Source organism: Parasteatoda tepidariorum, chromosome 5 (assembly GCF_043381705.1).
Source record: "Parasteatoda tepidariorum isolate YZ-2023 chromosome 5, CAS_Ptep_4.0, whole genome shotgun sequence".
Classification (NCBI taxonomy): domain Eukaryota; kingdom Metazoa; phylum Arthropoda; class Arachnida; order Araneae; family Theridiidae; genus Parasteatoda; species Parasteatoda tepidariorum.
The window spans coordinates 9,789,406-9,816,952 of NC_092208.1; the positions used below are offsets into that span (position 1 = coordinate 9,789,406).

At 28.6% G+C, this 27,547-nt stretch overlaps 1 protein-coding gene across 1 annotated transcript in view; it reads left to right on the forward strand.

Annotated features, from left to right (window-relative positions):
- The window catches only part of LOC107443395 (erythrocyte membrane protein band 4.1 like coracle), a 68,477-nt gene that overhangs the window by 21,061 nt on the left and 19,869 nt on the right, over positions 1–27,547 (forward strand). Inside the window, exons 2-15 of the mRNA XM_071180847.1 lie at positions 2,629–2,823; positions 4,630–4,734; positions 6,603–6,645; positions 8,723–8,798; positions 11,691–11,735; positions 11,841–12,014; positions 13,108–13,348; positions 14,745–14,842; positions 16,382–16,575; positions 16,655–16,836; positions 20,064–20,155; positions 22,886–23,495; positions 25,135–25,335; positions 26,201–26,470. Of these exons, the coding sequence (XP_071036948.1) occupies positions 2,638–2,823; positions 4,630–4,734; positions 6,603–6,645; positions 8,723–8,798; positions 11,691–11,735; positions 11,841–12,014; positions 13,108–13,348; positions 14,745–14,842; positions 16,382–16,575; positions 16,655–16,836; positions 20,064–20,155; positions 22,886–23,495; positions 25,135–25,335; positions 26,201–26,470 (2,517 nt within the window). The 5' untranslated portion in view covers positions 2,629–2,637. The remainder of the gene's footprint in view (positions 1–2,628; positions 2,824–4,629; positions 4,735–6,602; positions 6,646–8,722; positions 8,799–11,690; positions 11,736–11,840; positions 12,015–13,107; positions 13,349–14,744; positions 14,843–16,381; positions 16,576–16,654; positions 16,837–20,063; positions 20,156–22,885; positions 23,496–25,134; positions 25,336–26,200; positions 26,471–27,547) is intronic.

Genomic DNA, 27,547 nt, shown 5'->3' on the forward strand with positions numbered 1-27,547 from the left:
ACAAATTTTGAAATGATTTTATTTCATTATATTTAGATTGATTTTATTAATATATTTTTTTAAATATTTTGTTAGCGTTTCTCACCCTTTCAAGCAAACATTAAAGGACTTTTTTTGCCATTGTTAACTTTACATTCTTTCTCCCTTTCACGCTAATAATCATAAATGCCCAGCACAGATAGACATCATTTACTTGGAAAACAACGGACTTAACGACCCATATAAAAAGGACGCTTTTTATACACATTCATAGTCAGGTGATATATTTTTTATACTGCGTTCGTAAAAGTAGGCGGAGATGTTTGCGTGAGTCTTGTGGCGTGTCTTAGATGGTCTTCCGAATTAATGTCTTCCATTTCTTGAAGGCGATCTTCCAGAATTGGGCGTTGGCATGTTCGATTCCTGGGGCGAAGAGTGATTTTTATGGTCATCGCATACGGCAGGTGTACCTGTGATGATGGATGATTAAAAATGCAGGGTTATAATGCACTCTTTTCCTTTCAGTGCCAAACGGGGTTTCGAATGTCCATTACCAATTCATCAGGAAAAAGAAGATATTATAGTCTGTAATCTGAAAAGTGTTTACGATCGTTTGCTTTTTTTTGTTCTTTAATTCTTTGCACCCCAAGTACTTTAAAATGTTGTTTGAACTAATGTAAGCACTAAATGACTTAAAATACAATATATTCTCGATGTCTCAAAATTGAAGGGACGATAAAAAATTTCGAGATAGCAAGTTCAGAATTAAATATGTTCTAAAACGTAGAAAAATATATTTTAAAATATTACTCTAAAAAGTACAGACATGAAAAATTAGATATGGTGCGTACCGTTTTTAAAAAGTCCTTAAAGGTGCTTTTTTTCATTGGGTGATTTTAAAAAATACTTAATTTTCCCTTTTCGAAAATGATATTTTTTTCTTTACTATGTCAATTTTTGCCACGCATTATGCAAAAGCGTGCTTTTCACATTGTTTTATTTAACGTTTTCACAATTTATTCCACCGCATTTCAGTGTACAATTGGTCCATAGCGTATGAAAGCGCCGATCATTTTACAGGTTTGATGAAATATTAGCGAGACCAAATGCGCGTCACTGAGCTGGGTTCGGTGAGTTGGTTGGATTTTATTGGCGCAAGAGCCAGAAAAGGCTATACTACGCCAGACACTAGGTTAAAATTGGGTCACAAGGTTAAACTAAGGTGTTATTTTTTAAAGCAGAGAATAAAGTCCTATGGCTTTGATAAATTTTAAAAGATTGTGATGTATAGGGTCACCAAATAAAGATTGAAGCTGGGTTCGGTGAGATTCTTGCACTCGAATGTGCAACTCTGCTGCATTTTACTATAGATTCTCAATTTCAGGCTTCATTATCCACCCTCTGATATCGAACCGAAAAATCGCTTGATTATTTTATAATGGCTAATACAATCAAGAAAAGAGTTCTTTGTCAGAAACTAGTTATTTTATCATAATCATGCTAAATCTTTGAAAATTATTTTGCATTTATTAATGTATATAGTGTTTAAAAATATTTTTCGAGTGCTTGAAAAGTACTTAAAATGTGCTTATTTTTTGTTGAAAGATTTGGCTACGCGCCCTGATGGAAAAATAAACGATTTCTACAATTATCAAATCAAATACCACGCGATAGCCTTTGTTTTTTTTTTTTTTTTTTTTTTTTTTTTTTTTTTTTTTTTTTTTTGAGAGAGAGAGAGAGAGAGAGAGAGAGAGAGAGAGAAAGGAAGTTTAATAATGGTAAGAGTTTTTCTAAGAACAGCGAAACCTCTCCGTTGCACCGTAAAAAGGTCGTTGATGAAGACTGGTCGTTCTTAAAGTTTGCCTGCGTTGACTTCAAAATTGTCATCAAAGGTACATGATTCTTTGCAAACGATTTTATTTTGAGTCATTGTCATTTTCTTGGTCATGAAAAAATAGATTTATAGGAAAAGTTAGACCACTCCATTTTCATTGCCGATGCGAACCCTATTTATAATAAAATACAATGCCGCTGTTTTTTTCTTCTTATTTCTTTAACGTTGAGAAAAAGATGCTATAAAAATAGAAGATACAAACAAAAACAATTTTTTTTTTTTTAAATATCTTATTCTGTAGTTTTTTTTAGAAAAATCAAGAATATTCCACTATGGCCAAGGTAGAGGTCTGTGGCCACATTTCGCCTCGCTACTGGCCACGACTGCCTTTCCAAACATCTATTCCGTATAAATATATTACCAAGCCCTATTTGCACACTGTGTAATATCCAAGAAGAAATGGACCTAAACCACATTAGGCACTGCCCCGCACTAAACTCGGGACATTTGGGGGAGAAGTATTGGAGAGCCCGTCACAAAATGAACGATCTATAGACTCACTGTAGTTTTGTTTTTGTTGTATTGTTCATCTTTCCTTCTGTTTCTCATGTCTGTTTTTTAACTACAGTTGTCTTCTGATCTGCCATTGGAAATTTAAAAAAAAAAGTTTTTCAGAAAAATTTCCTTCACTAAATAATTAATCTTCTCTGAATAAGTAAAAACCCATAAAGTGTAGATATTTTTTAATGGACTTAATTGTGTGTGATTGAATTTCTGGCATTTGCACCAATGGTTTATTTTCTTCTTTACTTTAGGCCTTCAGCATGGTGGATATTCGCAGCAATCCCATGGACACCTCCCTTCCCATCACAGAGAGTGGAATCGTCATCAATGACTATGAACCACACTATGAAATTCACAAGAAGCGAACTAAAAGTGTGAATCGTTCCAAGAAAATACAGTGCAGAGTTAGGATGCTGGATGGAACAGATTTTGAGAGCGACCTCGATGTTGGTATTTTATTCACCATTAAAAAACTCTTTTTTTCTCTCATTACTCATTAATTATAATTTTGTTAGTCAGATATTTCTATTTATGGTGCAGAGAATAAAATTAAGCCTAGTATCAAAAATACTGTCCAACAAGCTTTAACAAAGAATTATAAAATTTTATTGGACTTTTTTTTCTACAATGTGAATAAAAGTTTTTCCTCATAGTGTAAATATGTATATATTTACGACATATGGATGAGTAACAATTTACTTTTTCTTCTGTTTCATATGCCTTCCTTTTACTCGTTCACTTTTTATGCATTGCTTTTAAGTGTTTGCTTTTTTTTATGCATTACTTTTAAGCCTTAAATATTTTGATGTGATATTTTGTATTTTCTTATATTACAAAATTTAGTTCTGTGCGCTATTATGCTTACTTTTATTTATGGTGTGAGTGTGACTACATGTGCATTAAATGTTTTATGTGTTACTTTTACTAACTAGTTACACGCATTATATTTTACGCTCTACTTTTTAGAGAAAACATGGAAAATAAGAAAGATTAATGAAAAGAGAAGAAGAAAAATAAAATATTTAAAAGAATATTTTAAAAAAATATTTTAAAATGAATATTAAAAAGCCCGAATGCAAAATGATAAAAAGATATAATTTGTTCTTCAGCTCACACAATTATATCCGCAAAAAGGAGTGCTTTTTAATATTGCATTAATATGGCCAAAGTGAGATACATTAATACAATAGTGTGAGGAGCACTAAAAAAATATTAAAAAAAAAAAAATAGAACACCTTAAGTAAAAAATATATACGAAATAATACTTCTCAAGCAAAAACAGAAAATACAGAACAACACACAAAACTAAATCTATAAATCGAGTAGGAACTTTAAATATGTCTCTTTCTTACTGCAGTACTAAAGTGCTTTTGATTTGTTAGTTACCTTGGATTGGCCCGAAAACGGATGTGCCCAGGGTAATAATATACTAAATAATTTAAGGTCAATAACTTTATGTAAAAAAGGACACTCTTCAAATTTTTCCCTCTGTGGAAACTTGTCATCCTTACAAAAATTGTGTATTAAAATGATTTTTCTATTTCCTTATGGAAACATGCATGTTTTGTCCTTTACCCATTTTAGGCCAAGCATAGAAATTTTATAAAATGTGGCATTATTCTCATTGAAATATGCTTACATTACTTACATTAAGATGCAAAAAAAAAAAAAAAAATTTGTGTATGAGAAATTATATTTCATTTAAGAAATAAAATGCTGCATATAGGCGACATTCACCGAATCAATGAAAAAACCATTTAGTTGAACGCTTGCTTTTTTTATGAAATTTGTTTTATTATTTTTCTTATTTACTGACTTGCAACTTTAATCCATCATAAAAACATATGATAAATCTCAAAAGGAATAATTATACATTTTCAAAAAATTTCATTTGTCAATAACCATTTTAAGTTCAAAAAATTTTATTGTTAAAAATTTCTCAACAGAAAGTGATTTTTCCAATTGAATTACTAATGAATTGAATTACTAATGGATGTCTTCAGAACCTTTGACATCAGCAAAAAAATAAAATTAGTGAAAAATACATGTCACAGTGTTAATAAAAAATATTTATTGAGATGGTACGCTTGCGCACCTTTGGCCTAAGATGGGTTAATGTGGAATAATATTCTTTGCAAAAATGCACCTCAAAATTAATTTGCTTATTTGATTAAACACATGTTTATGAAAATGTTTTAAAATGTATGTCCTCATAATTTTTCCTTTACAAAATGTTAATTCTTTGATTTTAGAGAACTTCCAGAGGTTTGGAGTTAGCTTTACTAATTGCAGACCATTTGAATTTATTAGAAAAAGACTATTTTGGAATAACATTTCGGGATCCGGATGGAAGTAGGGTGAGTAAATTTAAAATTTTTATCAAATTCATCATAGTCATAAAATTTTTTTATGTATTGCTAAATTTGCTTATTTCTGTATTTTTTTTATGCATTGAAATTTTTTTGTTCTTTTAAAGCTTGTTGAAAAATAGAATTTCTGTGTGCAATGTCATTTCTTGCTGCTGTTACACTGCAGGAAAGTTTGACACAAAATACCAAAACTAGTCACACATCCTTAATCACTCTTTCCATCCCGGATATTGTAGTTAATTCAAAAGAATTGTTTAACTAGCCCCTTTTGTTGTTTTAATTATGTTGTAAATTTAAATTAATTAGAAACAATTCTGTTTTAAAATGGTTATAAGCTACAGAATTCTAAGCCAAATGCAGTTCCAAACAGATGTTTCTATAACACTTCATGTTATTCTTAAAAGAAAAAAAAGTATATTGGAATTTTTAGCATTTCACCACTGAAAAATTAATCACTGAAACACTAATCACGAATTATTATTTATATTGGAAGGACTAACCACTCATCATCATAGTTGGCCAGACAGTCCAATGTGGGTCAATACCTTCCTCTGAAGATTTCTCCATAAACATTTCTGATGTAGGACTAATCATTACTCAATCATAATTGAATTTGGGAAGGGTAAAAAGGTATTTAAATTATTTAAAACCAGTTTATTTAAGAATGAACTAGTGAGGGGGATCTGCAAATATTAAACTTGCGTTAACTTGCTGTTCTTTGTGGAGTACTTTATAAATACAGTCAAACCTTGTTAACATGAATTTGAGGGAGGACAGAAAATTTGTTCACGTTTAAAGTAGTTCACATTATCGGTGCAGATTTTTTCTATGAAAATCATACAATATGCAGACATTCTTTATTATATCTATTTGTGTTTTCTAAGTGTAAATTTCTAATATGAATATGTAAATTAATAACTGTTTAACATATTTTCATAATAATTACAACTTATTACTTAAAAAAAAATAAAACAAAGTTATAAATGTTATAAGCTTAGAAAGGAAGAAAAATATATTATTAGACAAAATTCAAAAAGTAAACTTCTTTTATTGCACCAGTTAGAGAGGGTTATTAACAAAATAATTGGATCAATCAAGGATTAATATGGATGGTCATTTCTCTTGGAAACATACTTAACAGGTATCTCCCTCCCCCAATGAGGTAAAGAAAATTCTAGTCTTATTAAGAATACAAAAAGGCTTGTATTGTGTTCTGCAATGTCACCTCCTTTCAACATATTCAACTAATATAACCAAGCATAAACTAATTATTAAAACTACAACAAATCATTGAAATGCGTTCCCTTGTTGATATAAAATTGTGAATGATCAATTTTCTTACTGGTAAGAGAGGAAATAAATTTTCAGTCCACATTCAAAGTAAAAGTTTTTCCAAGAGTAATGAAATTCGAGTTCACGTTAAAAGTACTTTGAAGCATTATATGCGTATTCAATTAGACGGGGGATCGGAAATTAGTTCTCTTTAAAAAAAATCATGTTAAACGTGTTCACCTTAATGAGGTTCGACTGTATTATTATTGTTTTCTGTACTGATTATTATTGTATCAAGCTTTGCTCGTCTAAGTTAATAAAATTTTTGTGGGGACAAATTACAAATGTGTCCTGTGTCGATTTATTATGAAAAAAAAAATATTTCAATTAATGAATTAGGATATAATATTTAATTTTTTTAAAAATTGTCCTTGAAAAGTATGAGGAGCTTTTTAAATGACTGAGAATACACCAAATCTTCCGTTTATTCTTTAAAAAAAATTTCAAACAAACTTTTATGCACATGTTATCATTGTATAATAACCAATTTATAAAATTTTTTAACATTTTTGTATTTTTAACAGAATTGGTTGAATTATGAAAAAAGAATTTCAAAGCAAGTCAGAGGCAAGTAGCATTTTATTTAATGTATTTATATTTAAAATATTTTCTATTTAATAAAGTTTTTGTTTAATATATTTTTTGTTTAATACATTTTTTATTTAATGTAGTATTTTTATTTAATATATTTTTATAAATCTTATCAGTAAGACAAATGAGTAAATAGAAAATAATTTTTTTGAATAGTCGCTTATTTTAGGCTCTTTTGCTAGTTAAATTAATATGCTACAGCTGAGTGCCATTGAAGTAAAGAGTAATTTTATTTCCATAGCACTCTCAAATTTATATATTAATGGTGTTATGATTAATTCTCTTTAATCAATAAATTAGTTAAGTAATTATAATTTCTTATTTTTCTATAATTCACTATAATTTTTTGTTGAAAAAAATTAGACTTTAAAAGTGAAAAAAATATTAAAAATATCCACAAATTTTTTTTTCTTTATTTAAAAAAACAAGAAAGCATCAAATTTATTTGGCAAGATTCTTTTTTAATTTGATAAAAATTATTATAATAAATGAATAATTTTCAATTTTCGTCCTATTTATAAACCCCAAACAATACAGCTTTTTAATGTATTGAAAAATTAATTTCATTTTTAAAAAAAACAATGGACTTTTTTGATATTGCAGTTTTGTACCATTTTCATTTTTAGCATAGTGAGCATTAGCAAGAATAATCAAGGCAGTTTAATTATATTTCTGTTGTTATAAGATTATAGTAGTCATTATTCACTAAAATTTATTATTTCTTTTCATTAAAGAGTTTTTTAAAAGCAGCCTCAAGACTGGATGTTTTAGCAGTCCAGGGAACCATGCACTGCTAAATGAAAAAATTTGTAGTCATTGAAGAAATTCCTCTAACATACTATGTTATACTGAATATATTATACTATCCCTGGATATATTATACTGAAAGTTATCTGCCATTAACTACTTTTCCATTTCCTACTATAGTTTTCCAACATAGGCAGACAAAAACCTAGTTTTATGATGGTGAAAAACCAGTTTTAAAAGTTCTAAAAATGCTAAGAATAACATGTAGAGAGTTAAACTAGAGAGTATTGGTGGAAATTGAAATTTAGTAAAAACTAATTAGGTTTAAAAGTTTTCATTCAAATAAATTTAGTTGTTTCATTTATTTCCTTTCTGATTCTTTTTTTTAAAACTATTTGCATTTTTTTCCTTTCATGCAGAACTGAAGTTTTATAAAGGCAAGTAACAAATTTATTTTTCTTACTATGCTGTAGCATAGCTTTAAATTGTATCTGATTTTGCTTGTTTCACCTGAATTTAGGTTTATATTTTTTTCTGATTTCAAGATCCCCAAAATATATAAAAACAAATATTTTAACAGCTCTTATTTCTTGCTCAAAAAAGTAAAAAAAAAAAATTCTTGTCTTTTAAATGACCACTCAAGTGAATAATTTTTTTGTAATAATTACAGTTTTTCTATATCAATTGGTATTATATATATTTTTTAATAATTCCAGACTTTTTAAAATTGAGACTTTTTTAATTAAAAGTCATGAATTTTAAGATATGATGTGCATAATAATTTTTTTCTATTCAAGCTCATTAGTATTAATTACGAATGGAAAAGATTGCAATCGTTTCTATAATATTGAATAATATTTCTATTTTTGCAAACTCTATCCAATGTTTTTTTAAAAAAATATTATTTGTGTGAAATATTCTTTATTATACAATAGTTTATGTAACATTTCTTTTTATTTTCAAAGTCTACTAGATTCTTTTAATGATTGTTGAATATTCTTTGTGTGTTGAATATTTGTCATACTCTGCAATATTTTGTATAACATTTTTATTATTTTACAAACCTTACAGCTTTTTTTCCATTATTAATTGTATAAAACTCTTAAAATACCTTGTATGTGAAATTCTTCATTTATTGTGAAATAGTTTGGATAAAATTTATATTATGTCAATGTTGCAAAGTCTATCAGATTGTTTTTCCCCACTCCACTTGCATTTTCAGCTGTTCTATTGGTTCATAATTCCTTCATTATTTGTGTTATGCATATTTTATTTTTCTGAAGCATCATTTTTATGCCCTGTTTAGGAGGTCCTTGGGAATTTAGCTTTGAAGTTAAATTTTATCCACCAGATCCTTCTCAATTGCAAGAAGACATAACTAGGTATGCAAAATTTAGAATTTTCTCTCTTGAATATATTTTATTAACAATTCCCTTACTTATTTTGTCAAAAAATACACTTGAGTCATTCAAGCTCTACAAAATAAATACTTTTCCAGAAACTGGTCTTTATAATGACTATAATTTGAGAGGCTATGTGCAAACAGCTTTTTCCTTCCTCAATGAAATCGATACCCCACAAAAACAAATTGAAAGAAATGTTACATTCCTAAAGAACAAATTGTTAGGATAAGGCTTTCTGCATTTTAATTCCTCATAAATTTATCAATCCTTATCTCCTTTGCTAACCCTATGGATGGTCCTCTCACAGTCCCATCCCCCATCCTGTATAGTCTACCATGTAAAAGGGAGCAACCACAAACGACTTGTAGCCTACAAATTTTGTGGTGGGATTAAATTTCTTTCAATTTGTTTTTGTGAGGCATCGATTTCATTGACGAGCGAAAAAGCTGTTTGCGCGTAGCCTAATATTTCACATTAATTACTGTTTTAAAGAACTTGTCCTAAAATGGTATTTTCTATTTAATCTTGCTGATTGAATGTTAAAAGTTAATATTGATTCAAAAAATAGAAAATTAACAAAAGTTAAATTTAAGAGAACTAGAGAATTTTTTTTTTTTTTAAAAAAAGGAATTTACATTTAGTTTATTATGCATTGAAAGTATTCATCACACAAATTTTTCTTTAAACAGATTTGTCAAATTCTTTAAATTATCATTCAATGAACATTTTAGATTTTTAAAAAAGTATTTAAATTTACTTATTGAATGCTGTTCAAAAAATATCCTTTGTTGAAAAATTTATTTTAAGTTGATTAAATAATAAAAAATTATTTTATTAGATACTTTTTAAACTATACTATTATAAAAGATGAAACTTAAATATGCCTTATATAGAATATTTTGTCTTCCTGATTTCATTTTAAAAGCTTACACCATAGACTGGGTGTGTAGCATTTTTAAAAAGCTTATTTTTGATTTACATTTTTAAAAGCTCTTAAAGGTGCTTTTTTTTATTTGGGGTTTGTAAAAAGTAACTTAATTTTCTATCTTTTAAAAATATTTTTTTTCTTTGCTGTATTCATTGTTTTTCTAAATTACAAAAAATGCATGATTTTCACAATTTTCTTTGCAATATTTATGAGAAACTAGTTATTTTATCATGATTATGTGAAGTTTGTGAAAATATTTTTGAATTTTATTGATTTTACTGATTGAAAATATTTTTCAACAACAACAACCAAAACAAAAAAAAAATTATAATTAAGATCTGTGCAGTTATAAAAATTTTTTTTTTGTATCATTTAAAGTTCTTAATTTATGAACATAAAAGTTCATAAATTAAGAACTTTAAATGATACAAAAAAATGATTTTTATAACTGCACAGATCCTAATTATAAATTTTTTTTTGGAAAGTGATTAAAAATATTTTCTGAGTACTTAAAAAGTGCTTATTTTTTGTTGAAAAATCTGGCTGCGTACCCTGATAGAAAATTTGAATTAAACAAGTAATAAAAAGTGTTGTATAGTTATGTCAAAACCTTAATATAGTGTGCCAGTGATTTCACTTATGTGCTATTATTGCATGTCAAATTAGCGTAAACCATAGTGGGAGGGTAAAAAAAAATTGGGACAACATTCGCTGGTTCTCCGTCAAAAAAAAGTTATGCCTGCAGAGATTTATGTAGGCAGAGCTAAACCAAACCAGTAGTGCGGAATATACCTGATTCAATAAACAAAGCTCTTGTAAAATAGATCCATTGGGATAATTTTTAGTGTTATTAAAAAAAAAAAAAAATTTCCAACCAATTTTTAAATCTTCTTGCTAACTTAAAAATTTAATTTTTGTACCAGTAAGATATGTAAGTTATCATTTAAATATTAAAATATGCATTTTTAAAGCTTTATCAACCTACTTTCTAAAAAGGAAAATAATATTTTCTGTTGTATTAAATTAAACACTAATAACTTAATATATTATTTTGTTCATTAATTACCTTTAATTCCATAAGTATAGTTGTATATATTACTACTATTCCAATATATTTTGATTTCATATAATTTTTAACACATGCTAGTTTATTCAAAAGTTGGTTAAAATATTAACAACAACAAAAAAGTTCTGAGAATATATAAGGCTGTGAGAATTTTCTGCGCCTCTGAAAAAAACTTTTCTCTGAACAAACTAAAAGAAGAAAAAAAGTGATTTTGATTACCAAATTACATACCTGCATTTCCTCAATGCAAATGTTTGATCAGTTCTAATAAAAAGTTTGATTTCAAAACTAACTCTTCTCTTTTTTTAAAATCCGTTGTTGTGTCTATTAATAGAAGGAATACTTATAAAATGCTCATGTTATTTGATTGATTAATAGATAGAGAATTAATCTTGTACTCAATATCACAGATAATTTTTTGTGAGTTTCCCCCCCCCCATTTTCAAAACCACCTTTCCATCAACTTTTCCCGTTTGTTTTTATTTTTAATTAATTAATTTATTTTTATAAATTTTTGAAGTGTTGAATTGTTTTACTTCATGTAGAATTTATAATTTTTTGAAATTTAGAATGTTTCTAAAAAATTTATGTTATTTTAAGAAGGGACATGCTTTTATTTAAAAAGGACATGGTAATTTGAAAGTCCTGGGTCCAAAGTGCACGTAGTTTCCTGTATTTAGTGAAGTCACTCTATACTAAGTAGTACCTAATGACTGATAAATAATATAACAATGATATTTCTTTTTAAATCGAACATTTTTCTTTTCAGAATAAATCTGTAAGAGTTTGTCACTTTCCTTTTGCAATTGGAGGAAAAAATGAAAGTTTTGTAATTACTAACTGATTGTGATTAAACTAATCATTGTTTCTATTCTAGGTACCTATTGTGTTTGCAACTTCGGAATGATATTCTGTCTGGAAAGTGAGTTGAAAAAAATTTGTTTTAGATTGAATCTAAAAATTATTTCTGTTTAGTCTGTCATTTTTTATTCCCTCCTTCAACCTTGCTGTGCCTGATTCGTTGCAGACTTCCATGTTCATTTATAACTTACGCACTCCTAGGATCCTATCTCGTGCAATCAGAGCTCGGAGACTACGACCCTGAAGAACACGCAGACAACTACCTGTCCGATTTTCGCTTTGCCCCCAATCAAACTCCAGAGCTCGAGGAAAAAGTTGCTGTTCTCCATCGACAGCACAGGTAATAATCAAAACATTTGAACAAAGTAATATGCAACATGGTACGTAGCGTTTTTAAAAAATGCTTAAAGGTGCTTATTTCCGTTTTTTAAACCCCTTAAAGGTGCTTTTTTCATTGGGTGTTTTTAAAAAGTGCTTAATTTTCCATTTTCAAAAAGGAGTTTTTTTTTCTTTTTTGCCATGTATTATGCAAAAGTGTGCTTTTCACATTGTTCTATTCAACGTTTTCACAATTCATTCGTCCACAATCCATTTCGTTATTTTGCATTTTGTTAATGTATATAGTGCTTAAAAGGGGCTTATTTTTTGTTGAAAAATTTGGCTATGCACCCTGAGCAAGATGGCGATGATTTATTCATCAACGATGATAGATGATTCTATATTTTATTGTGTAAAATGGTTATCACACAGTTATCAGAAAATTATGAGCTACTATAAGCAAAATATCTACTCAATCCTCCATTTTAAAGGGAATTTTGCTTATTCAAACTTTTTAAAAGGTTTTTTTAATTGCCTGAATTATTTATCATGGCGGGTTACTAACATTTGTTATTATCATTTTTTGTAAACAATGTGTAGAAAAGCAAAAAAATAAGAAAAAATTAGGAAAAAAAGCACTACTAACACTTACAATAACTTTTGAGTATATATTGGAATGAAACAAAAACAAAACATAAGCAAAAATCATCGATCACATTTAGGTATAAAAATTCTTGTATATTATATTTACAAATATTAGAACTACTAGAATTTATGCTTGGCGCATCTGTTTCATTAGTAAATATTTTTTCTGGTAGAATAATAAATGTGATTAGAGATAAAAGTAAACTTATAAATAATTAATAATTTTAATTATACTGTATTTAATTTATTTAGAATTTCACGTTTTGAAAATATCAATGATTTAAATTTATAAGGACATTAATTTTTTGAAATGCGTCCCTAATAGTTTTACTCAGGACATTTTCAGGATTTTTGAGTTAGGGTCACAATCACCCCGGCTAGTTGAAAGAAACACTCATTGTATTGCTTTTTCTTTCAATATTCATGCAATTGTTTGGCATTGTCTTAATAGTTTATCTTCTTAATTTCAGGGGACAAACTCCAGCTGAGTCAGAATTACATTATTTAGAAAATGCCAAAAAACTAGCCATGTACGGAGTGGATCTTCACGATGCTAAAGATTCTGAAGGTGTAGAAATTATGTTAGGTGTCTGTGCTTCGGGATTACTTGTGTTCAGGGATCGGCTGAGAATCAATCGATTCGCTTGGCCTAAGATACTGAAAATTTCATACAAACGTAACAATTTCTACATCAAAATTCGTCCTGGTGAGGTGAGCACTTGTTCATTTTATTATTTATTTAGATTGTTTTTAGCATTCTCATGTTTCTTCAGGTTTCACTATTTTCATTAATATTAATTTTTTTTAATGTGAAAAAAGGCTCTATTTGTATGTCTAGTGCATCATTCTCTGTTGTGACACTTGATCAATGATGCTTACCTATAATATTGAAATGGCTGTTTGCACTAAATTTTTTGATACTCGTAGAGTTACTTAATTTAATATTTTATATACTTTTAATCTTTCCTAATTAAGTTTAACCTTGTTTATTGTTCCCTCACCTTTCTTTTTTCTGTTTGTTTTAACTTTCCCATCACTAATGCTTTTCTTATAATGTTAATACTACCCATTTAGATTGTTTTTGAAATTAGTAGCAGGAGTCTGTCCAGGGCAAATTTACTACCATTAAACGGTACCTTCTAAAATCCAACTTAAAGAAAAATTATAGTTTCACAAAATACTTTTAAAAAAGCAAGTTCTAAAATCCCCCCTGCTTTTTTAAATTTTTTTGTTGTGTCCACTCAAAAACTATAAATTTGGAGTTAAATACGCATTTCGATTTGCAATGGAACCCACCCGTGGTTTCCTATTATGACATAGTAAAAGAATTCGCTTCCCACACGACTTGAAAGGACAATGATTTTTAAATTTGGATACAATTTTAAGCCCAAAATTTTCCAGTAGCAAAATTCTTTTGAGCATATGGGAAAAATATTGTATCTAGAAATTTACCGGTCATAAAAGATTTTTTTTTTGTAGTTACAATTTTTGAGAATATTTTTTTATTTTACTATCTTTTCTGTTGATTTGTTAACATAAATTCAAATTTTCACAAATTATTTCTAAATTTTCACAAAATAGGTACCATTTAAAGAAACCTAGACAGACCTCTGAGTAGATTCCCAGGTCTATCACTCAAAAATTCTACTGACATGTTACAAAATATATTTAAGTTATTTCCATTGGCTCCATCCGATAAATTTAATTGGTGCGGGGACCATCTTATATATATTTAAAAAACAATTATAATTTTTTATTATAGTTAAAAATGCTGACAGACAGAGGTATAACCAATTATGTTTTCACATAGACAATCAATATTTGTACAAACACAAAAATAATTTTAGAATATAATTAATTTTGTAAAAAAATTAAATAAAAAGTTAGAAACCAAAGACAAGAAAAACGAAACCCTAAAAATCTGTATGTCAGCAAAAACAACACTTCATCAGGAGACACACTGTCCCCTTAGACAATGTGTCCCGTTTAAATTTATAATTTATCTGTGATTTTACAATTTATATGTGTAATTTTGTTCCTTGTTAATTAATTTCATATTTTTATTTTAATCATCACATGAATGATTGAATGTATCTTTTATATTTAGTTTGAGCAGTTTGAAAGTACTATTGGTTTTAAACTTCCCAGTCATCGTGCTTCAAAAAGACTTTGGAAAGTTTGTGTTGAACATCACACTTTCTTCAGGTAATAGTTTGAAATTTCTGCTCTGCTATTTTTTTAAAATTAGTTTATGAATAGGCCATTTTCAGCTAGAAAAAAATTTATCTATGACTTTTTTATAGATTATTTCAGTTTTTACAACTATCGTTACAATTTTTCTAAAGTTTAATCACTAAGATATGTTCTATTATTGGTAATAAAACATATAGTAAAAGAAAAAAAGTTTAGTTACATTTGAAATAAAAATAAATAAATGTAGACATTATTAAAAGCATTTTAACAAGTACTTTAATACAAATAAGTAGCATAATTAAGAAAAAATATTTTGTAATTAATTGTGACAGTATCTTAACCATTCAATGTTCCGGAGTTCAATCATTAACATTTTCAACATTCCTGAGTTAATATTAATTCAAAAAGAATTCATTCAAAAAGATGGTATTTCAATGTTTTTTAATTTGGCACTTGAAAATACTTTTCCTAAAAAAAAAATTATTTTGTTTTTATTTCAAATTTTTATGTTATCTTCTGCTATTTTTCCTCAATATGCAAACATTTGATAGCACATATCATCAATATACATTTGATAAACAGTATCGAAACTTAAATTAAAAAATTTTCTAAACTTTATTTTTTATCAATATTATATTTCTTTTGATGTAAATGTATATTTAATTAAGGTATTATAAATGCATGTCAAAGCAGAAAAAAATTAAAATTTTTTTCTTTTTTGAAACTCCTTTTAAACATTTTATTTCTTATAAAAGACAGTTGTTTCTAATGAGAAAAGCAAGGTTAAACCTAAAGAAGTATGATGTGAGAATACAACTTTTTTTTAAACTTTTTTTTTTATTCACTAAGGGAAAAAAACATGCTTTTCTTAATTATTTATGTATTATACTTTTTTAAATAGTAATGAAAAAACAAATAAGCTATATATTTTTCATCTACTGTTTCAGTTTTAAAAACACATGCTTGTTACATAAACTTAGATTGATTTTTCCTTGTTGAAATAAATTTTCTGAGTTATGCTTCACATCCAAATTTCAGAAGTTTAGATCCCTATTTAGAATGGAATTACTAAAATTACTACAGTTGTAGTTCACTTGCTTTATTTACGCTTTTATCAGGGTTCCCACTCAATTTCAGAAAAAAATTCCCTGTCTTTTCCAGGTACTCCAGGTAAATTTCGATGAAAATTGAAACCATACTTTCATCAGAAAACTTTGATTCTTTTATTTGTAATGTGAAATATTAAATATTCTGTGTAAAAAGATATTATTAAATGAGGAAGGGAACATTTCAGTTTGACTAAAATGGGAAATTTTTATAAAAATTAATTGTAATCGATGTTAGAATTATTTAACTCGAATCTCAGTATCTGATTACTGTTACTGACAATTTTAAGACTTGTAATTTTCCAGCTATGATACAGGAATATTCCAGGTTTTTGTAAAAAAAAAAATTGCAATTTTCCCTGATTTTTGGAGTTAAAATAAAATTTGTGGGAACCCTGTCTTATAAATTTTATTCTACATGCTCTGTTTTTTCTCTCAATTGAAGGTTGATGATGCCAGAACCACCTCCTAAACCTAACCTGTTCTTACCTCGCTTTGGGTCCAAATTCAGATATTCTGGTCGTACACAGTATCAAACACGTATGGCTAGTGCACTCATTGATCGACCACCTCCTCATTTTGAGCGCACCATGAGCAATAAGAGATTTACCTCTAGAAGTATGGATGGAGGAATGTCAGGTAAGCTCTTGTTTTAAGTATTTTATCTTTTTAGAAAACAAAAAATCGTACCATGACAAAATTTATCATTCTTCTGTAGCTTTGGGTTACAGAAATCGAACTATGTCTGAGTCCAGGACTGAGAACAAACGACACACTTTGGCCCACCCCATTCGAAGTCCAGTCGGAGACTCCTTCAGGAAAGAGAGGCCGATTCTTCCTCCTGCAGATTTCATACAAGCATACGAGTCGACGCCAGAATTTATGCAATCCTATGATAAGGTAACTAATATCTCAAACAGTTAACAGAAAGGTTTGAATCATTGGTATCTATACTAACTTTTTTAAGTTGGTATAGATACCAATGATTTATTTTGGTTATTTGCTTATTAGATATTCCATATGGTTAGTCAATTTTTTATTAATTTTGCTCCTGATATTGTGAATTATCCTCGATTTAGCGAATAATATTTTAGATCCCTATGAATTCCTTAAATCGGGGTCCGACAGTGCTTATATTTTGCAACGTTTTCTTAGACACTTTGTAGCTAAAACTCTGAATTAAACTGCATGAGTAAAATGTATATTTGTATCTTTATGAATGTATAAATGTCTTTATAAATGNCTGAGAACAAACGACACACTTTGGCCCACCCCATTCGAAGTCCAGTCGGAGACTCCTTCAGGAAAGAGAGGCCGATTCTTCCTCCTGCAGATTTCATACAAGCATACGAGTCGACGCCAGAATTTATGCAATCCTATGATAAGGTAACTAATATCTCAACCAGTTAACAGAAAGGTTCGAATCATTGGTCTATATACCAACTTAAAACCCATAATAAAATTTTCCCGATGTTAGTCAAAATAAAAATTAACTTACAGTCGTAAAAAGAAAACTATTTAACTTTCCTGTAATTTAAACCTGTGTTAAACCTTTCCTGTAATAAAAACTTGATAAAGAAAGATGTGATGAAGGAATTAATGTTTGAATTTTTCCTATGCTATAATCTCAAAGTATTCAATTAATTTGGATTAGTTTGTTTTAGTATTAAATATTAACATGGTTTAAGAATCGGACTTTTGAATTAGGTAGGTATTTTATGTACGTCACTCTAGAGCTGCACAGTGGGCTATTGGTGACGGTCTGGGAAATATCCCTGAGGATGATCTGAAGACATGCCATCGCAATTTTTATCCTCTGTTGAGGATGGCTCCCCTGCTTTGGTAGCCCGACGATCTGCTCGAGAAGTCGAGTACTTCATGGTGGAACAGTTTAACGAGGACTGATACCGCATACCTTCGGTCCCTACACAGGCTGATCAAAGTGGTCACCGACCTGCTTAACCGAATGCCTGACCTTGGAGTTCTACTCGGCACGACCAGTCCAATACGGGACAAGACTTATGAAGAAATACATTTTTTTCCCATATCCTGCATATTATATATATATATATATATACGATCCTAATGTAATCTCAACTGTAAACTATTTAATAATACATTTGTTTTTACCAACAATCTCAGCTATTTCTTCCAGTCAGCAGCTACCCAGATTATTAACAACTGTAACATTCTTGTATTCTTTAAAAAAAAAAAAAAAAAAAATTACGAAAATAAAATTTAATACTGCTCAAACAATCATAGTTTAATATTGTTCCATGATAACTACCCATTGAATAAAATATTATGGATTGAATTGAATTCAGATTTAATATCAGATAAAAATTGCAAACACAGTAAAATAATTATGTACAATTTAGAATCATGCAAAAAAGTAAAGGTATTTGGATGATGAGTTACATCCTGCATGTGTTAAAACATGGGAAAACAGATATGGCAACTACTATGATTTATTTGTAATTAGAACTTCATAATTATGATTAGGATTGAGTAATTAAAAAGACAATTTATGAGAGATTCCATAATCTGTTTGAAATGTTTTCCTCACTTATCTACTTAGTTTTAAAAATTTTGCTGATTACTATTTAAGTAGTATTTAAAAACTCTACTAATTGATTGGTAAACACTATCTGTATATATTTTTGTGTTATACTTTTGGTTACTGATAGCTAGTTTGGAAAGTTGGCATCTCTGCGGGCAAATGACTGAAATATTACAAACATTGCTAAAATATAGATTATAATGTTGTGCAATTTGTTTTCTCTTAATAGTTTTATAGCCACATAGAGATAATAAATTGTTTAATATAATTTTTTATGTTGGAGAAAAATATGTTGAGAATGTAAAAAAATTGGATGGCAGAATTATCCTGGTTAAAATGAATATGACTATTTAAAATGTTCTATTTTTACAATCGAATCCCGGTTGAACCCCTTAACTGCCGCGGGCGTATATATACGTCTCGGCCAGACGATGTGTTAACTGCCGCAGGCGTATATATACGCTTTCCCGAAGTACGATGCTTTGCATTGCGCTGCTATAAATAGAACTACACCCCTACTTCAGAATGCAGTAAAATGACCTTGAAAGTGTTTGCTTTGCAAATATATTACTAATTTCGGAGGAGGGGGAATGGGAAAAGGATGTTATGGAAAAGTGATATCGTATTAATCGTTTGCTTGTCTCATTTTGAGTAAGGTCGGGTTTATTCTTTTTTCGATTTTATTTCCCGTGTGTATTTGGCGCTTTTTATTCTATCCATCAACGTCTTCAAATGCATCGCGAAAATGTGCTGTTTGTTCAAGAAAAAAATTCGTCGTGAATCCCGCTATCAGTGCAATGAATGTGATGTTGGTTTATGTGTACAACCATGTTTCAGGATTTATCATACAACAGCTAAGTTTTAACATCTTTTATATTGTATTTTTATTATTTAATTTATTATTTTTATTTTTATTATTTAATTTTGTATATTATTATTAAATTTTGTATTTTCTTTCTTTCCTTTTTGTCTTGTAAAAGTAAACTGTTTTTAAGTTGCAACGCGTGCATCATTTTACCCCACCAAAACACCGCTTAAGAAAGTTCACTTGAGCGAAAAACGGTGGCACTGGAGAGTGAATCACGTAAATTTTACTCGGCAGTTAAGGGGTTAATAAATTCCCTATTTAACAAATTTTGTATTTTAACAAATTTTATGAAGTTAATGAAGTAGAGGTAGGAAACAATGAATAACGACTCTGATATAGAAATCTATGATTATGAATCTCCAGTGAAAACTGTTACTTTTTCTGATGCTTTGGAAACTGTGAAACTTACCTTATGCAACAAGATGTAAATTTCTTCGGTTCATGGTGTCGAAAAAACACTTTTTGAAGGTTAGTCAATTTTTAATTACGATTTAAGGTTAGTCAATTTTTTTAAAAGTTTTGCTCCTGATATTGTGAATTATCCTCGATTTAGCGAATAATATTTTCGGTTTCTAAGAATTTCTTAAGTCGGGGTCTGACAGTGCTTATATTTTGCAACATTTTCTTAGACACTTCAAAGCTAAAACTCTGAATTAAGCTGCATGAGTAAAATGTATGCTTCTTTTTTTATATATATAGCGACCACATGGTGGAATACCAGTTTTGCCTAACCTGGATCATTTTCGATCCAATCAGCAATCTCCAGAACCTNTCCATAGCATCTTCCGAAGGTAGTCTGAACGAATACGAAGTCGATAGCCCGAGCGACAGAGACATCTCGAGAGCTGCCTCTCCCATTGTGCAGAAAGGGCCGCGAAAGATAACCATAAAAGCTAACCTGATAACTAATATAGAATAATGTTTCTCTGCAAATATAATTGTGAATCGCTCTATAAATAAAAAATAGCTCCTTTAGACTATAACACCCTATTTGTTTAATGCATTTATTTGTGTGTTTAATGTTAGTGCATGATTTTAGCTTTGTCGTACTTTGTTTTAAAAGTAAGGGTGTTTTATGTTATGTTTGATTTATATCTTTATTTATTTTTGTTTAAAAATGTGTCAACTGGTTTATTTTCTGTTTATTTATGATATTGCAATTAGTACTTGTTGAAGTGTTTCAAATCCTTTATGTTTACACTATGTTTTGTTCATTTACACTGAAATAACTTATACATTATAAATTAAATGTGGTTAATTGAAAATGCTTCAACTAGCATTCTACAAATAGAGTTTGAAAAATAGTCAAGAATAAAATTAATTTGTCCCTCATTCTTTCCCACTTTAATATAATTCAATATAATTGTGTTTAAGTAGAAATATGATATTAGTTAATTTGTTTATTCATGTTCAATCTGTTCTAATTTATAATTTTTACTTCTAAATTTTAACTTGGACAAATGCGTAAATTGAAACATTAACCATGATAAAAATTTCAATGAGTTTCCCTTGCCTTCTTAAATGTATACAATGGTTTTCATTTGATAAATAAATTTATGCTTAAATTTTGCACAACTTATTATAAACACTGCGGTGTATAAAATGAGTAATACAATTTTTTAAAATATTGCACTAATTTCTATGGAAAAATTGTTGAGTAATAAGCTAATTAATAGTGATTAACAAGTTAAAAATATTCAAATTGTAATGAATTAATAAAATAACATTATGCTATTCATAATACCTTCTGAATTAATTATTTAACTTATCTACATTGTTATATAACTTTATTTGCTTAAGAACAGGGCTGCAGATATATGTTTTGTTTGAGGTGTAATGTTGCTCATATTTATTTTTATAGTTTTAAAAAAATTGGAAAATTTTATAAGTGTTGCAAAAAAGAAATATTTTTTTTGGGGGGGGGGAGAGCAAAATTAAGACAATTACAATAGTTTTCTAAATTTCACACACAAAAACAATCAAAAACTTTTTCTCCTTAGTGGTTATTATCTGCAAAATAACTAGTTCTTTTTCTTTACATAATTATATTATTAGTTATTTTAGTTTTGCAGGGATGAAATTTCTCCACAGAAAATTCAGGGAATTTAGAAATCACCTAATATAACAGGGAAAATGCAGGAAAGTTTGAGTTTTTTTTTTTTTCAAACTGGGAAAATACTGAGAATTTTGTTTCCTAGTTTTGTCTATTGAAAAATGGTCAAAGTTAAGGATGATATTTCAGCTATTTCATTTACTATAGCTTTATTAATCATGGAAAGTCATAGATTTAGGTTGCCGAAAAATATAATTTTTAAAATGGAATTGACCTGACCACCTCCACCACGAAATTGATTTTATCAATTACAATTTCTGGCTGTAGCAAGCCAGTCTTTGGCGTTTTTTTTTTTTAATTCCGAAATGAGAACAGAAAAATTAGGAGTATTTATTTCCTTCCTTTCCGAACAAGAAAAGTATTTTCGAACATAATTCTGCAGAAAAAAAGACGAAAAAATTATTTGCTTTTGTATTTTTTTCAGCTATTTTATGGCTTCAACTCTTTCTTTACTGTGTTTCTAAAATTTAAAATCTATAAATTTGAAGATGCAGAGAAAAATAGTTTTGGTTATACCTATCATTTCAATTAATTTTATTATAATGCTTTTTTCAAATTTATTGTCGTGTTTTTGTTGGAGAAATTTGTAACTTTGTTAAGTCACGAAAAATTCTTGGAATTAGTCATGGAAAGGCATGAATTTGAAAATCTAAAATGCAGCAGATACCCTGTAATTAACAAAAGAAAGCAAGCTAAATATTAAATTAAAAAAAGGAATAAAAGTTAACAATTAAAATAAGCTATGCAGTTAATAGTTATAAAAACAAATTAACAATTGATAATTAGCAACAAAAAAAACAAAACAAGTTAACGAGGAATCACAAAGTATGACAATTAATGTAAAAAGAAACTGACAATTAATAAGGATAAAAAGCGAGCTAACTATTGAGAACTAGCAAAAAAACTGTTTATTACTACTAAAAAACAAAACAACTATTAAGCAATGCAAAGGAAAGAAGGCAAAATAAGAACTGTACAAGTCGAAAGGACTAATTAATCTCTTAATAAACATGTTTTTGTTGTACATATTTTATTTTACAGACAAAATTATTATCATAAAATATTTTACTCAGGTATTAGAAGTAAGTAAACAACTTTTAATCTTATATGTTTCTTTGTGTGCTGTAAAATTTCAAAATTGTTAAAAGTGTGCCGCGACAAAAAAAGGTTGAGAATCACAGCTCAAAGGGTTAAACAAGTTGCACTGCAATTAAGTTTACAGCCTGACCATAAAGAACATTTGTCCACAGATTTCTCTGTACATCGAGAAATTTCTCAGTAATCAGGAACAATCAAATAACGATGGCAACCACTTGATGAGCAAAACATGATATTCATGCAGCCCTGAGCCGTTCCTCTGCTATTTTCTTTTGAAACACATTTTCTCTCATTTTTTCTAAAACATTTTCTTTGTATTTATTTGCATGTTCTTCTCTGAAATCACCCTTTTGCCTGAATTTTGCATGTTTGTTGTTGCCTGTGTGTGTTTTGTACCTCTGTTGCACGTGGAACATTTATGGGGAAAAAAACACAAGATATCACCTAAGATAGAACCTTATCAAAACTTTTGGCCTCTGAATAAAAGCTTGAAACAATTGCCTACGGAACAAGGAACTTCTAATATCAACTCACCATCTGGATGTAAGCACTTAACACAGGAAGAAATTCAATCCTACTTATCGTTCCACAATGATTCCAAATCATCAGCTGAGTCACCCCAACAGATTTCGAATAAAAGCATTTCTTTTCCTCAAAATGGCATAAAAAATTTCACAGCTGCTAAGGAAAGCCACTCCGAATCTCGTGAATCCATAGCATCTTCCGAAGGTAGTCTGAACGAATACGAAGTCGATAGCCCGAGCGACAGAGACATCTCGAGAGCTGCCTCTCCCATTGTGCAGAAAGGGCCGCGAAAGATAACCATAAAAGCTAACTGTTCAGTTATAGACGAACCTTACCACGTGCAGTCGCTCGATCCCTCGCAGGTACTCGTGAACGAAGAAGTACTGCTGAAATCAGTTAAGATTTGTGTTTATTTACTATGAGTAGTTTGTAGGATATAGTTTATTAGTTATAGGTTCTTTTCAAATAAACTTAAATTAATTTTATGAGTAAAGCTCAATACTGCCAAATACATATTGGGTTATTCATTCATTTCAAATCAACTTAATTCTATGAAAAAAATAAAATTTATGCATTAGTTATACAAGGGGTGTAGCATTTTAAAAAGTACTTAAAGATGCTTATTTTTGATTTTCATTTTTAAAAGCCCATTAAGATACTTTTTTGTTAGTAAAAAATTTGATTAATTTTCTTTGCTAGAAATTTTCAAGATTTACAAATCAAACTTTCATCATTAATTACCAAATACAGTACAGAACCCGTTATCCGGAAATCAGAAAACCAAAATACCGGAACGAAATTCGATAAATTTTCCCACCATTTTTAAAAAAAAAATTTTTTTCCTCATAAGATTTTAGGATTTTTCTTTCTTTTTTGAAAGATGTTTACCATACCATCATTTTAGAAATAATCATTACTGTATTACTTCATCATTTTTTCTTCTTTTTAAGATTATTTCCTAATATATTTTTTTTTAGTTGGGTTTAACAATAAAAAAAACGGCTTTTTGTAGCGATTCAGAAAACCGGAAAAATCAGTTATCCGGAATAGCGATGGTCCCGGATAATCGGTTCCCTACTGTACAATTATTTGCAAAATTATAGGAAAAATTTTTATAATATTTTCCTCTAAAAGTGCTAATTTAAATACCCATATCTGGTTAAATTTTTAACAATCTTTTTTTCAAATTTTAAAATAATAATTTTCATATTACTTAAAAATTGAATTTTTTATATTGAATATTGTTAGAATTATAGCAAACTAAACCCCGCACAAAATATTATGTTTTTTTTTTCTTCATAAAATGCAAGTTGTTGGGCTCTCATTGTTAAAAAACTTTAACTATATAATTAATTAAAATGTTTTCTTTTTGTGAAAGAAAGCGTGATTTGAGTCTATAAGTATTTTTAGCTGTTTTTTTTCACACCCTTTCTCATGATTGAGTTCATGACTAAAAAATAAAACAGTGGATTCTTTGTGAAGATGTATAGATAACAGCCTCAAATCAATTTGCCACCATTCAAAACTAATACGGTTCTGTTACCAAAACAACATTTGAGGATTCAATTATTTAACAAAGCCCAAGTGCTTACTTTGTACTGTACTATTTTAATTGCATATGTTAGGCAGTTTTTTTTTAACATTTATTAAAGCTAAATTCAACTGGTCTATCATTGAATAGAATTTTTAAAAAATATTAATAAAAAAACAAAATTGAATAATAACTTGATTTTTGTTATTTCCTTTAATATGTCATTCGCTTGTCCAAAAATAATAGTCTGCATGTCATTTGTTTTTTTTTAAAGGATCAGATTAGATGTTTATATCTAAAAAATAAGGTATGTGTCAGCTTTTTAAGAAATTTTACGAATCCATGCCTTGAAGAAATTAATTTTGTATGACGAATCATTGGCGTATTTTCAAAATGTTTTGTTTATTAGTATAATAATCTTATAATTTTTGAAATTACATTTATAGTTATTTTTGGTTTAAAATATTAATTTCTTTTATTTTGTTCAATTTTCTTTTATTTAGTCCATTGTAACACAACCTATAGTATCAGAATCTACATCTACTTTCACAACTATTACCACAACTGAAAGTACTGCCAATGATCCAACTTCTCCCGAAAAATGCATTACGAAAAAAACCAGTACCACTAGTGAACAAAAAACTGTTCAACAGCAAGTTTCTAAAAGTACAAAAATTATTGCCTGTCCTATTGAAGAGTTACAGGTATTGTTTATTTTACTCATTGCGAATTAGGAAATTTTCCCATTTTTACTCAGGTTACAAAATATATTTTTAATTGATTAGAAGCATTTTCTAATTTCATTCATAAAATTTTGCTCTGTATATATTATTCATGCAAAAAATTGTGCTTTTGCTCTTTTTTATAAACATTTTTCTTAAGGTTAGACACTATGCAGCAAGTATATATAAACTAGGCCTTACTACTCAAAAAAACAAAATGCTAATTACGTTAGAATCAAAATATTGAAAAAAATTTGAAAAAGGTATTGTCAGTAAACAACAAGTAGCTGTTTTCTTAATAACTATTGCCAGAACAGTTTTTAAAAATGCGAATTCAGAAATGAAATAATTAACTCTTTGCTTACAGTTGGTATAACTAGCAGGGTACGGAGTGTTTTTAAAAAGTGTTGATTTACGTTTTTTTAAAAGCCCTTAAAGGTGCTCTTTTTATTTGGGGTTTGTAAAAAGTGCTTTTTTTTCTTCTATCTTTTAAAAAGAGATTTTTTTCTTTCACGTGCCTATTCTCTTTCTAAATTACGAAAAAAAAATTCATGATTTTTCACAATTCTCTCTGCAATATTTATCAGGAACTAGTTATTTTATCATGATTATGTAAAGTTTTTGAAAATGTTTCTAAATTTAATTGATTTTATGTTTCTAAATTAAGAACTTTAAACAATAGAAAAAAATAATTTTTATTCCTGCACAGATCCTAATAATGATTTTTTTTTTTGGAAAGTAATTAAAAATATTTTTTGAGTGCTTAAAAAGTACTTAAAATTTGCTTATATTTGTTGAAAAATCTGGCTATGTTTCCATTACATTTTTTATTTCTTTCTATTATTAGTCTGCTATTGTGAAGACGGAGTCTGTGGTGTATAATCCTAACAGCAAGCCATGTAGTCCTCAAAGCACCACCTATGTGCCAGTTGTGGAGACAGAAACTTGCAAAGTATTTTACTCAACAGACGTCCCCCAATCGCCTGGACTCAACTCTTTCGGTCGCTCCTCCAACCCCTCACCCCTACCTCCTCCTCTGGACACATCTTTACTGGGAGAAGACATCCTCAACACCTCATCTGTATCTAGCAAAACACGCACAGTAGAAACAATCACTGTAATTATCTTTTCTAATCTTATGGCAGAATGTATCACAAATACTTACCTGTATAGTCCCTAGCCTAATTATTAGACGCACCGTAACATTCCATGTATAAATCTCAATTATCAAGTGATACTATACAGCTTTGTTGTTTTTACGCAAATGAAACTGGTTTGCACTTGTTTACGTTCGTGTACCAATTAATCAAATTAGTCCATGTATAATATAAATTATATGATTGGATAAATTAGTCGATATATTATATAAATATTTATTATATCAGATATTATATTTGCATGTTATAATAATTAGATAAAATTATTAGACGCACTGTAGTTTTTTAATAATGACATGTTTTGCCTTGAGTTTATAAGCAATACTTTTATATTAAAACATACATGTAATGGGTTTTTCTTCAGGAGATTTTTTTTTATATATTTCCTATTTGTATTTATTTTTAACGTATTGTATTACAATGTTAACCCATCGATACACGAACGCAAACAAGTGCAAACCGGTTTCAGTCGAGTAAAAACAATAAAGCTGTATAGTATCACCTGATAATAAAAGTTTTACATAGAATCTTAATTATTATAATTTGGTCAGGGACTGTAATAACTGGGTGTCTCTTAAATACTTACCTTTCATGTATTACAAATACAGTGAAACCTCAAGGAAAGACCACCTCTATTTGCGACCACTTTTGAGAGGAGGAGCCAAATTTTTTCCGCAGATTTTGTATTGAAGAATACCTTTAGGAGAGACCATTAAAACCTTTCCCAGCAATGAGCATACATCTGCACTGAATGCGGAAAGAATCAAATAAGGAAACGCAAAAAAATATGAAAACAAAAAATTTAGTAGAAATAAAGTAAAATGTATTTAAAATATTTGTGTTAGGCTCTTAATTAGAGGGTTCTTTTTGGTGATACAACCTCATGTTGCAATCAGAGTGTACTAAACACGATGCTATCAATGATTTACTTCTAGAGTTGAAAGTTAAATTAGAAAAAAAGTTATTTTGGAAAAAAGAAACATCTGAAATATGTAAACCTTTTAAAGCTGACTAATTTAACTTTAAAGCTAAAATTA